The sequence below is a fragment of the Quercus suber genome, unplaced genomic scaffold (genome assembly GCF_002906115.3).
Source record: "Quercus suber isolate HL8 unplaced genomic scaffold, Cork oak 2.0 scaffold_535, whole genome shotgun sequence".
Classification (NCBI taxonomy): Eukaryota; Viridiplantae; Streptophyta; class Magnoliopsida; order Fagales; family Fagaceae; genus Quercus; species Quercus suber.
The window spans coordinates 432,796-445,862 of record NW_027069983.1 but is presented as its reverse complement, the minus strand read 5'-3'; the positions used below and the strand labels follow the sequence as shown (position 1 = coordinate 445,862).

The window sequence follows — 13,067 nt, the reverse complement described above, 5'->3', positions numbered from 1 at the left end:
ATCTTTGAGGAATCTCACCATAGGGTTCATCTAGCTAGTACCCACACTAAATTGGTAGATATGAACTACGCCTTTTGCAACCTCATTTGCCCTATCCAGATGCTTAACAATAATAGTCCGAGGCAGGCCGCCTGCCGAGGAGGTAGTAAGCGCAGCCAATGAATTTGCATGGGTGTTTCCACTTCTAGAGACATGTGACAAGCTGAAAAGATCGAAGTCTGACTGTAAGCGTTTGACCTTGCTTAGGTACCCTTGCATCCTTGCATCTCTGGCCTCCAACTCTCCCTTTACCTAGCCCACTACTAGTCTCGAGTCTGAGAAAATCTCTACTGCTTTTCCTCCCATTTTCTGCACCATGGCTATTCCTTATAACAAGGCCTCATACTCGGCCTCGTTATTTGTGGCTGAGAAACCAAGTCTCAAGGATTTCTCTATGATGGTCTTCTCAAGAGAAATTAGGACTAGCCCCACTCCAGACCCTCTTTAATTCGCCGCGCCATCAACATCACCTTCCAATATGGGGGTCTTGGCATAGAGATTACCTTAAAGAATTTTTCGTCCATGTTTTGCCCATCGGCTATTATTTCTACTGGTGGTTTAGCAAATTCAGCCATTAAGTCAGCCAGGACCTGGCCCTCTATAGAGGTTCGAGGCATGTACTTGATGTCAAAAGCTCCCAGAATTGTGTTCCATAGGGCAATCCTTCCAGTGTAATCAGCATTCCGAAGCACAGACTTCAGGGGTAGTTGGATTAGGACAACCACTGTGTGGGCTTGGAAATAATGGGGAAGCTTTCGCGTAGCATGAACCATAGCTAGTATGGCTTTCTCCAAGGGTACGTATCTGACCTCAGTTTCATGTAGTGACTTGCTCACATAATAGATTAGCTTTTAAAGGCCATTGTCATCCCGTATTAGCACCAAGCTCATAACATGAGGGGCTACAGCAATATATGCGTATAGGACTTCATCAGCCTCAGGACTGGACATGATAGGTGGTCAGGATAGGTACTCCTTGAGTTACTGGAAGGTCGCAATACAGTCCTCGGACCACTCAAATCCTTTCCACTTGTTGATCAAGAGATAGAATGGTCTGCATTTATCCACTGACCTGGAAATGAATCGGTTCAAGGTTACAATCATTCCAGTAAGCTTTTGGACCTCCTTGGCATTTTGCGGTGGTTTTAAATCATCGATAGCCTTGATCTGGTGTGGGTTAACTGCAATTCCCCTATGAGTAACCATGTAGCCTAAAAACTTGCCTAATCCCATGCCAAATGAACATTTGGAAGCATTTAGGTGTAGCTTGTGCTTCCTTAAGACATCAAAGGTGTTGCCGAGGTCTCCTAAATGCTCGGACACCACTTTACTCTTCACCACCATATCGTCGACATAGATTTCGATGTTCTTGCTCAGTTGTGGCTCGAATATCATCATCATGATCCTTTGATAAGTGGACCCTACGTTCTTTAGACCAAACGACATCACCTTGTAGTAGTAGTTCCCAATAGGCGTTACGAAGATTGCCTTCTCTTAATCCTTCAAGGCTAGTGGTATTTGATGATAGCCTTGAAAGGCATTTAAGAAGCTCATCTGAGGATGGCCCGCAGTTGCATCCACAAGTTGGTCTATCTAAGGCATGGGGAACGAGTCTTTTAGGCATGCCTTATTTAGGTTTGTGAAGTCTATACAAACCTGCCATTTTCCACTTTTTTTCTTGACCACTATGGTGTTGGCTAACCATTTGGGGTAAAAAACCTCTTTGATAGCCCCTGCACGCCTAAGCTTTTTCACCTCATCCCTAATTGCATCGGTGTGCTCTCTTGATGGGCACCGGGGTGGCTACTTCTTGGGAGTGATGGATAGGTTGACATTGAGATGGTGATAGATGAAGGTTGGATCAATCCCTGGAGCATCACAGACGTCCTTTGCAAACATATCTATATTTCTTTTGAGAAACTCAATTAACTCCTCATTTTCCTGAAAAGGCAGCTGAGGTCCGACCTAAAAGAACTTCTCTGGGTCATCACCAATGACCACTTTTTCTAGGTCTTCACATTTTGCCCCATCGGTAGCGGTATCGGAAGGCAACATCGGGGCCTTTGATTGTTATAAGTCTTTTTCAGTAGGGGCTGAGGACTCTGCATCAAGCCGATGTGAAATGGCAACCACCATACACTGCCTTGCTGTGGATTGGCAACCACAGATTTTGAGGACCTGGTCCCCAGACGGGAATTTCACTTTCTAATGCAAAGAGGAGGCAACAGCCCCCAAGGTATGGAGCCAGGGCCTACTGATGATGGCTGTATATGGAGAGTAAGTGTCCACCATGATAGAGTTCACCTCTACTATCTCTGGGCCGGTCTGGATGGGTAGCCTAATCATGCCCTTTGGAATAACAAGCTTCCCGTCGAAGCTCATCAAAGGAGAGTTATAGGGCGTTAAATCTTCTGGTTTTAATCTCAGCCCCCTGTAGAGATCAAGGTACATAACCTTAGCCCCACTGCCATCGTCCACTATCACTCTTTTCACATTGTAGTCCCAAATTCTAAGAGTGATCACTAGCGCATCGTCGTAGGGTTGGGTGGTTCCAATCTTGTCCTCTTCTGAGAAGCTCAAGATTAGGTGAAAATTCATCCTGGCCTTCTTTGGTTCTGGCTAGGACTCCTCGGCAGGTAGCTGAGCCACGTATAACACTCATGAAGGGCGCGTGCCTGTTCTTCCTGGTGCGGTCAAGATTACATTGATCGTCCCTACGGGTGGCCCTAAAGTGGTATCTCTCTGGGGCTCCTGGTGGGTTTGGCTAGGATGACCACTGGAATGATGCAGAAGGTGCTTCAACTTTCCTTCTCGAACTAGCTGGTCTAAATAGTTCCAGAGGTTCCTGCAGTTCTCCGTGGTATGTCTATGGTGTTGGTGGTATTGGTAATAAAAGTTCTGATTGCTCCTCATGGACTTTCCCGCCATCTTATTTGGCCACTTAAAGTATGGCTTGTTCTTGATCTTCTCCAACACTCGATGTACTAGTTCTCAGAATACAGCATTGACAGTCTATGTGTTAGCTGCTCTAGATTGCCCTACGAAATGTTGCTATTATATCGGTCCAACTTGAAATCCCTCATCTCTTGAGGGATAACCTTCTCTTTTCCCTTGCCTTGCAGCTGGTCTTTCTCTACTCGTTTATACTTATCGATTCGATCCATCAGTTGGCGCACACTAGTGGTAGGCTTGTCAGTCAGAGATTTCCTCAAGCCGTGCTCAGCTGGGAGTCTATTTTTGAAGGTGTTGATGGCGACATTGTCGAAATTGCCGTCCATTTCATTATATATCTCCCAATATCTGCCCGAGTAGGCCTTTAAAGTTTCTCCATCATGCATGGATAGGAACAATAACGCACTCAAGGGCCAAGGAGCTCTACTGTTTGTAACGAAATGGAAGCCAAAGGCTTGGGTTAGCTGCCTATACAAATCTATAGAACTCATCTTTAGCCTATTGAACCACCTCATCGCCATAGGTCCCAGGCTAGATGGGAAAACCTTGCACATTAGTGCCTCATTTTTGAAATGGACAGCCATCCTTTGATTAAACTGGCTCACATGCTCTCAGGGTCTGTTTTGCCATTATAAATGGTGAAGATTGGCTGTTGGCATCGTCGAGGCAGCGTAGCCCCTTCTATGTGGCATGTGAAAGGTGACTTGGAGAGTTGGTCCAGTGCCTTTCTCATGGCATTGTTTCCCAAGCCCCTAGGAGATGGGCTTTTAGACTTACTCCTCCGGTAGTGCTCTTCTTCGTGAGAAAAGGTCTTGCTAGGAGAGGTTCTCGATCTTTGCCTAGTCATCATCGCTTTCATCATCGGAGGGCATGACAGGGCTAGAATGAGGCTGCCTTCGTTGTCCATGGCGCAGCTTTCCCTTTAAGTCATCTATTTCTCATTGCATGGCTTGCTTATCATTCTGTCTCTAGGATATGTGATTCCTAACTTCTTCTGGCTGCACGACTCGGTTGACATTTTGTCTCTAGAGCACGTGACTACCTACATGAGAGTGGCCTCTCAGAACCTTCCATTCTTTGCATTTCGATTACGCTCCGGGTTGGGAAAGCTACCCTATTGCTGGGATCTAGCAGGTTTAGGCTGATGGGAGCCTGCTTGATGAGGGCTTAATCCTACCATGCTTGATTGTTGCCTTTGCTAACACACAAGTTCTTCCCATAGACGGCACTAATTGTAGGGACTAGGTTTGAGCAATTCTACTATTGGATGAGTGAACTCAGGCCCAATTAGCCCAATACAATAAATTTATAGAGAATGGGTTTCAGACCTAGGCCTTAGTGAGGGATACAACAAATAGGCATGGTTATAAGTGGGTTGAATAACAACGACGTGGACTAAAGTATGAAATTCTATCCTCGGCCCTCATTTGAGGAGTTGGTTGTTCTTATGGTTTCTTCCATGCTTGGCTACTAAGGTTTCATAGACGATACAAATGGCTACCGTATTCTCTGTTTTTTTCACCCCCCTTTTCTGGAGGATTTCTTACATTATATACCCATTTCCAGTAGATCCTGGCCTTCCATTTGTTGATCATGCAAGTCACCATTCGAGTATTTGTCCCATTAGCTACCTTCCCAAACCTCTTGTGAGTTGCAGCAACCAAGGCAGCACTGTTCAAGGGTTATTTTCTCATTAATGCGGACAGGACGTTAGTTGTGGGCATTTAATGCGGAGGTGACAGTTTCTCCTTGAATTGCTTTTCCACCATGCTCCCATGGTTGACCCATTGTACTTGTCCTTTTTCTTGGGATGCTTTGGGAGGCTGTCTTTGATGGCGTGCCGATCTTCCTTTCTGTGATTTCGACCGACCGAGGACAGGATCGTCCTCGGTGATGTTTCTTGGCATTTTGGACTTCTTTCGTTCGTCCTCGAACATTTCTTCCTCCTCTGTGCGGGCCTTGGGCTTAGTATAAAATGGGCCGGGGTTGTCAAATTCTTTGGCCCCACAGCAATCATTAGTTAAAATTTTCAACTACTACAATTCCATTAGTTGAAATTAAAGAATAATACTTGCTAGGGAAAAAAAAAAAAGAAAAAAAAAAGAAGTTTCACGTGTTTCTATTAATAACCTATCAGGAACACAAATCCAGTTCAAATATATAGCACAGACCCAATTTCATCTCCAAACCCAAAGATCCAATGAGAAGTCTGCGAAAATGTAAAGCACAGAGCATAAAATGTATAGCACACACCCAATTTCTCAAAAACTTTTTTTTTCATTGAAACGCTACAGTGCTACACATTAAGTAATCTACCAACAATTTTTTTTAAAAAATCTACCAGCAATTTTTGAAAAAAAAAATCAAGAGCCCTAACTATTAAGAATGTACCTGTGGTTTAACTCAAGAGGGAAAATTTTCAAGATCCTTCATATGAGTTTTGATTAGACTGCCAATTTCTCTTGATGCTGAGAGTTTCACGTGTTGATCTTGATAGAGTGGACCAAATTCACGAAGAGAGGGTGTATGTGTAAGGGTTGCTTTATTTCTCTAAGTAAGGTGTTTTGATTCAATTGCTATTGTGTTTTTAAGTGAAATGGTGTTTGAGTAATGGCAGGTACATAGGTGGGTAACGTTTTGCTAACGGATCATGTGTGGGCAAAGTGCCATTTTTTAAACAACAAGGGGATAAATTGTTTTTGAGGTAAATCACAGATGAGCAGAGTGTAATATTTCCTTTTAATTAAGATTTTTTTTTATCAACTGATATATTATAATAAAAAAAATAATTAGATGAAGAATTTGGATTGTTATCAAATTAAGATTTTTATTAACTTCAAAATTATAGGAAAAAAAAAAATTTTGTTTATTTTTTTAAAATCTAAATAGATTTCCGCAATTTGGTGAAATCACTTGGCGCAACCACGGCTTCTAAGCCTAACTTTTATTGTATAGTACATATATGATTGTGGGTGCCTTTTTTAAATAACTGATGGTACCCTCTCGTCTCAAGCTTGCGCTTATAAGGCATGTAGGGGAGGGAGTTACTTTCGATGTGGGATCGTCACAAAAAGCCAAAGGCTACAAGGGACACCCTTGGCCTGAAGCAACAAATACACCCACAATGATGATATGATATGATATATAAATTTGATTTAAACTTAAAAAATATTGTGATATGAGAAACTTGAGTTTTAACTGTTGTGAAAGACCACAAGTACCTTGAGTTTCAACGATCAACTAATATTGTCTCTTTGTAAGGGAGGAGGCAGACTAATATGCTCAAAACTGGCTCATTCACAGCGGTGTAAAAAAAAAATATTTATATTTATTTTAGTATAAGAACTTAATTTTTATATTTCACCTAACAATTTTTCAAAAAAACCTACATTCTGACTATTTATTGTAAACTCTATTTTATTTAAAATATCAAATTTTTTTAAAAAATTTTTTAAATTGTTTTTATTTCTTCACACCCCACAGCCACCATCCATTGTCTTCCTTCTTCCTCAAAATATGCAAAGAAACAATAAAAAAAATTTGAAATGCACAACAATAGTGCTTGTGTACATTTACACCCAAAAAAAAAAAAAAAAAAAAACATTTTTACACAATAGATGCATAAACTGATGAAAATGCCTTTAAAAAATTTGAAATGCACAACAATAGTGCTTGTGTACATTTACACCCAAAAAAAAAAAAAAAAAAAAACATTTTTACACAATAGATGCATAAACTGATGAAAATGCCTTTTGAAATTAATTGGACAAAATTTGACCCTTTTGCCACTTTACAGGAGCTAATGTAATGCAATAAAACACTGGCTTTAATTAATTGGCAATAATTAATATTGGACTAAATTGCAAACTAAATCTTTAAAGTTTTAGAGTGTTTAGATTTTACACTTTGAAATTTTAGAATCTGGATTTTATCTCTTGAAGTTCTATTCCATTTGCATCTGTAGTCCCTCCATCCATATTTTTTGTTAAGTGCCACATAAATTTACTACGCATGTTTAGTTTGTCTTATAAAATAATGTCGCATAATTTTTGTTATGCTATATCATTTTTAACTACTTAATTTTTTTTAGGCAACAAAAATTGATGTGGCATCATTTATTAGATAAATTAAACACGTGTGACAAGTTTATGTGACATTTAATGGAAAATACAAATGGAAGGGCTATTGATGCAAATAGAATAAAATTTCAGGGTTATCCAAATGTTGAAACTTTAGGATGTAAAATCCATATACCCCCAAATTTTAATGGTGTAGTTTGCAATTTAGCCTTAATATTGTGATTACGAGCCACTAAACTGAATAGGAATATTTCTTGAAAGAAAATTAACAAATCAGGTACCTAAAATTGTCATTCCTCCTCTATATAATGAGGCTACATGGACTTGAACTGAAGAAGCATAACATTTTTCCTTTCCTTGTAATTTGGGGTTGTACAAAGCAAGATGGTGATGAATGTTGAGATAATCTCCAAGGGGATAATTAAGCCATCATCTCCAACACCCCATCACCTTAGGAACTTCAAGCTTTCCTTCTTAGACCAACTTGCACCTCTCTTTAATTTTCCTATCATTTGATTCTATGATTCTAAGAAATTTGTGGATGTTGAACCATTTGAAAGAGCTCGTTTGCTAAAAGAGTCTCTAGCTGAAACCTTAACTCACTTCTATCCATTAGCTGGAACACCTATTAATGAAGAATTCTCCATCAACTATAACCACAAGGGGGTAGACTATAATCAAGCTCGAGTCTTATGCAAGCTATCACAAGCAATACACCATCCAAATGGCAACGATCTAATCCAATTGCTACCATTTAAGCTCGATAATAGTTGTAATGAGTTTGGGAAGGAAGTTCTCCTAGCTATCCAATATAATATTTTTGAGTGTGGTGGAGTTGCAATTGCTGTGTGTATCTCACACAAGCTTGCTGATGCAGTATCTGCAGTGAATTTTGCTAATGCATGGGCTGGCACATGTAAAGGAGAAAGTGAAGTTATAAGCCCTATTTTTGATGCACACATCCATTTTCCTCCAAGCGATATAACTGGGTTCATGCCAAATGCAGCCTTTATTTCAAAAGAAAAGATAGTGACCAGAAGGTTTTTGCTCAACAAATCAAGCATAGCCGTGCTAAGAAGAGAAGCCTCTGCTGCATTTGGTCCAGATGACAGGGTTACATCACGCATTGAGGTCATTTCAGCATTCATATGGATGCGTTTCATGGTGATGGCTCGGACATGGACAACAAAACTTAAGCAACAGTAGTTCATGTAGTGAACCTGCGAGAGAGGATGGTTCCACAACTTCCAGTGCATTCCTTTGGGAATCTTTGGAGTGTTGTGATTGCAGCAGAAACACCGGTTGAGATGGAGAAGGATTACCCTTTTTTAGTGAGCTAGCTTAGGAACGCTATCTTGGAAATTAATGTTGAGTACTTGAAGAAACTATAAGATAGCCTTGTTGGAGATATGGATTTTCTAGGTAAGGAAGACAAACAATTCCAAAATGGTGAGATAGACCTCTGTAACTTTAGTAGTTGGTGTAGGTTTCCTGTGTATGAAGTTGATTTTGGTATGGGAAAGCCCACTTAGTTGTGTTGTCCAGGCATTTGTTGTGAGAATGAGATAGTCACTACAAAAAAAGTGTCCTATAGCCGGATTTTAAAAACATGGCTATAGCTCTTAAAAATATGGCTATAGGTCCATTTGGTTTATGGTCGCATTTTCTATAGCCATGTTTTTTTAAACGCGAAAACACGGCTATAGGGTTTACTTAGGTCACATTTAAAAAATGCGGCTATAGCCAAAAACCACCAACAAAAAAAAAAAAAACTTTTGATTACCAAAAATTAATTTTTGGTAATCAAAAGTTTTTTTTTTTAAATTGAGATTTTAATTTTTAAAAATATTAATTCTTTCAAATTTTAAAAATTTCAATTTCAATTTTAATTAAATTAACAAATTCAAAACAAAAATAAAACAAAAATACAAACCAACAAATTCAAATTCAAACACAAACCCATAAAATTCAAAATCAAACACATCATGTTCACAATACAAACAAAACATGCTCCAAAATACAAGAACACACAGTCTATTCAAGAAAAACAAAAGCATAAGCTTAGAAACACAAAAGCATAGGCTCAAGAACACAAACCCATTTGCCTTAGTCTACCTAAAACCCACATCCAAACCCTCTTTGAAATCAAACACAACTCCAAGCTAAAAATCATGGTTTACAAAATTGGACACAATTTACCAATTGGATAACAACTTATTTGAAAAAAAAATTTCTCCTGAAGACATGGAGGAGTAGGTGGGTTCCTTTTTTTTGTTTGAAATGAAGTAGGTGGGTTCTGACATAGAGAGGCTTTTGTGAATCTTTGAAAAATTTCTTCACCTGTCATTGTAGATTGATCAAGCTGCTACTTCTTCTTAGTTCTCTGATGATGCCTCATGAACTTCTTCTCCTTCTTTAATGTTTATGAACTTCTCTTCTAGCAAGTTCCTTCTTCCCCACTTTTTCTTTTGGGGAAATTATACTTTACCTACTTGTGGTTTGACCTGTTTTAACAGTGCTTACCCGTGGTTTAAAAGTTATCACTTAACTCACCTGTGGTAGCCTTCATTAGACCCCTGTTACCCACCTTTGCCCTTTCTATTAGAAAATCTCCTTTACTATATAAGCTAAAATTAGAACCCAAATAGAACCCTAGAAAAAAGAGCTTTCTCCCTCTTTCTACCTTAGAACCCCAAACCCATTTCCTCTATATCAAGATCCCTAAAAATCCCGAAACCCATTTCTTTCTGTACTCTAATTGCCAAAGTGAAATCTGAACATGTCTTCTTCAAGTTATTACTCGGGTTCCAGTCACTATTCATGCTCTGCTAACCGTTGTCGGCTACGGACTGCTTTGACCTTGAATAATTTTGGGAGAAGGTTTTATGGGTGCAGCTACTATGATGTGGTGAGTAACAGTTGGCTTTATGAATAACCCTAATTTGATTTTTTTTTTTTTAAGGATAATGAACCTACTTGTAAATACTTTAGGTGGTTGGATGGCAAAACATGTAAGCGTGGGTCTGAAGTTGTACCCATTGTCCTTGCAAGATTCAGTATGTACAAGATTCAAGCAAGAGTTATAGAGGAAAAGGAAAATGAGGCCAGTGATAGGGAAACAACAGCCATTGAGAGGGAAAAAGTAGCCAAGCGAAGGGAAGAAAAAACTAGGGTGAGAGAGAGGATAGCTAAAGAAAAGTTACAAAAGTACAAATTTGCACTTGTTGTCTTATGGGGGGGGTTTTTGCTATTTTTTTTTTTTGTGCTTTCTAGTAGGATGGGAGAATTTGGAACAAAGCCATTGAGTCTACCTTGAGGGCAAGTTGTTGTAGTTATTGTATAATTTTGGGTACTACTACTTTTGACAAGTGTATTCCATGTATTTGGCACTATGTAATGTTGTTGTTTATTTGAATAGAGTATGCAATGTGTTTTTTATGTGATGTGTTCTTCTTTATGTAATCTATTCTTGTTTATGTAATGTTGCCTTGTAATGTGTTCTTGTAATTTACATAGAGTACGCAATCTGTTCTTCTTTATATAAGGGGCAATTGCATATGCACTCCACAAGATTCTGTTTACATGAAATGAAGAAGCATAAAGAAGTATGTTTTAAAGCAAGAATACCATTCCATACATATATAATAAACATTGTTCAAAACAAGTGGACTCCACATAATATTAATGGCTAAACACTGCCAGAGTACTTCAATAATAGGTGGTTCTGTCCCCACTAAGACAATAATAAAATAACTTTACAATAGAAAGGTATGCATAATAACAAAAAAGTGGTGACATGCTACTATCTGACATGCACAATAACAAAAAAAGTAAAGTAAAGTTTTTGCTTGCACATTCTCCAATCTTCATTTCCCAAAGACCTTGCCCTTGCCCTTGCCCCTGCCGTTGCCCTTATCCTTATCCTTGCATTCTATCCCTTGTTGAGAACATTGAACCAGATTTCTCAGCTCTTAATCCACCTCCTCTTCCATATAAGAAAAAATGACTGCTCCCAACTACCCTTGGTGGTACCGACCCACTTGGAGGTTGCAAAATACATAGCAACTCCATATCAAGATCTAATATAGTGTTTTATGTAAGTATAAAGGGTGGCGTTTGTGTTTGTGTATATACTTGAGATAGAGGTTTTCTTGTGTCCCATATTTCCTTAGAGTATAAGAGATGGGTTGGTTGCATAAGAACCATTGAGCTGTGGGTGCTTTACTTGGTGGTGGTCTGCTTGAATCTGTTGCAGTTGGTAGTGGTTTGCTTGAAGTTGAAGTAGATGTTTCAGTTGACTGTGTGTAGAGTTTGCCTATTGGCTGCCTCAGTGGCTACTTTGGTGGCTGGTTGACTTACTTGATGGGTGGTTGGCTTTCTTATTGAATGGCTAGCTATCCCACTTGTTGATTGACTGGTTGTCTGCTTGGTTGCATTGTTTACTGGTCCAAATGGGTGCCTTGCTTGTTGGTTGGCTGCCTTGTTTGCAAATCTAGGTGGCTGCCTTACTTGAATGGTGGTTATCTGGTTGGCCTTCTTATTTGCTAATCTTATTGATTGTCTTGCTTGTTAATTGGTTGCCTGGTTAGCTGCCTAGGTGGTTGGCTGCCTTGCAAATCTCCTTAATGGTTACCTAGATGGTTGACATATTGATTGGTTAGGTGATTGGTTGGGTGGTTGGGTGGCTGCCTGGATAGCAAACCAGGGTGGCTGCCTTGCAAAACTCCTTGGTGGTTGCCTAGGTGGCTGACTGGCTGGCTGGCTGGTTGGTTGCCTAGTTGGCAAACTAGGGTGGCTGCTTTGCAAACCTCCTTGGTGGTTGCCTAGGTGGATGACTTGCTAGCTGAGGTACTAAAGTTGCACACTGACTTGGTTGGTCAGTGCTTGTTCCTTATCCTTCTTGTCCCTAGAAAAAGAATTGCATTGCATCAGAAATAGCTTTGTAATATAATTGTCATAGTGAACACATTCTTGCTTTACTTACAATTTTTTTTTGCCTCCTAAGTCTCTGTCTCTTTTGCCATGGTGTCTCACAAGTTATTCCAGCCTTACAACTCCTTGAATTATGCCGCTTCTTTTGGCAAAACTCACATTTTATAGGTCTATATGACCTAGAAACTTTGTATGGGTTGTTTGGCTCATTTGCATCTTTCTTCATTTTCATTGGTGGCATGCTTGGAGGTTTATACACAATTGGAGCAACAGGGACAGGTTGGTTGGTTTCAACCCATTCATCTTGGCCAAGCAATGAGGTAATTATCTCCTTATATGCAGCCACATATGCATCCTTTTTAAATCATGCATGCATATAATTCTCAAGCCTCTCTAGGTTCTTATAGATTGTTGCAACCACCATGTTTATATGTGTTAGGATATATGTGTTTCACATGTTAGGAACATATGTTACATTTTGTGTAATTGGCTAATCCTTTGACAAAATACACTTTACTTGTATTTGGATAGATCTGGGATATATTTAATATTTCAAGCAACAAGAGTTAAAGTCTAATATTTAAGCCATGCAAATCTGTCCGAGAAACAAGTGAAGAAGTGCTGATTTTTTTAAAACTCGATAGCTTCTTGACAGCTAGGCTATCTATCGAGATCCTCAGCTGTTTCTTATTGCAATCACGACACCTCTCAATAACTGGTGGATCAATCGAGAAAACTCCTGTCCCCTCGACACCTCCTCAATCGATCGAGATTTACTGCGTTTTACGAAATTCAGATTTTCAGATCTGATTTTCGGCCCATGCTAACATGTATGTATAGGGTTTCTTTTCTCACAACCTTAAACCCATATAAGGCTTATTTTAGAGGTCGTTACATAAGAGAATACAAGTAGAACGAATGCAAGAGGTGACTGATGCCTTATTCTCTCTGAAAGAAGCTTCTGCGTCTTTACGCCCTAGGGTTTTGTAACCAAGTACTTCTTGATCTTCATTGTTGATGAAGTGAAGAATTTTGTAGCTAACATCTTCTTCAAGTTAGTGTGTTA

General features: G+C 39.4%; 3 protein-coding genes across 3 annotated transcripts; 1 reads left to right on the top strand and 2 right to left on the bottom strand.

Annotated features, from left to right (window-relative positions):
* Positions 1-2,243: 2,243 nt before the first annotated feature.
* On the bottom strand, positions 2,244-2,636 carry LOC112032947 (uncharacterized). Its single transcript, XM_024065713.1, has one exon. It carries the CDS (start codon positions 2,634-2,636, stop codon positions 2,244-2,246), a length of 393 nt encoding a protein of 130 aa, XP_023921481.1.
* A 440-nt stretch (positions 2,637-3,076) lies between these two features.
* On the bottom strand, positions 3,077-3,574 carry LOC112032946 (uncharacterized). The gene has a single exon (XM_024065712.1). It carries the CDS (start codon positions 3,572-3,574, stop codon positions 3,077-3,079), a length of 498 nt encoding a protein of 165 aa, XP_023921480.1.
* Positions 3,575-7,377: 3,803 nt separating this feature from the next.
* On the top strand, positions 7,378-8,275 carry LOC112032945 (vinorine synthase). Its single transcript, XM_024065710.1, has 2 exons — positions 7,378-7,428; positions 7,601-8,275. Exons 1-2 carry the CDS (start codon positions 7,378-7,380, stop codon positions 8,273-8,275), a joined length of 726 nt encoding a protein of 241 aa, XP_023921478.1.
* The last annotated feature ends 4,792 nt before the right edge of the window (positions 8,276-13,067 follow it).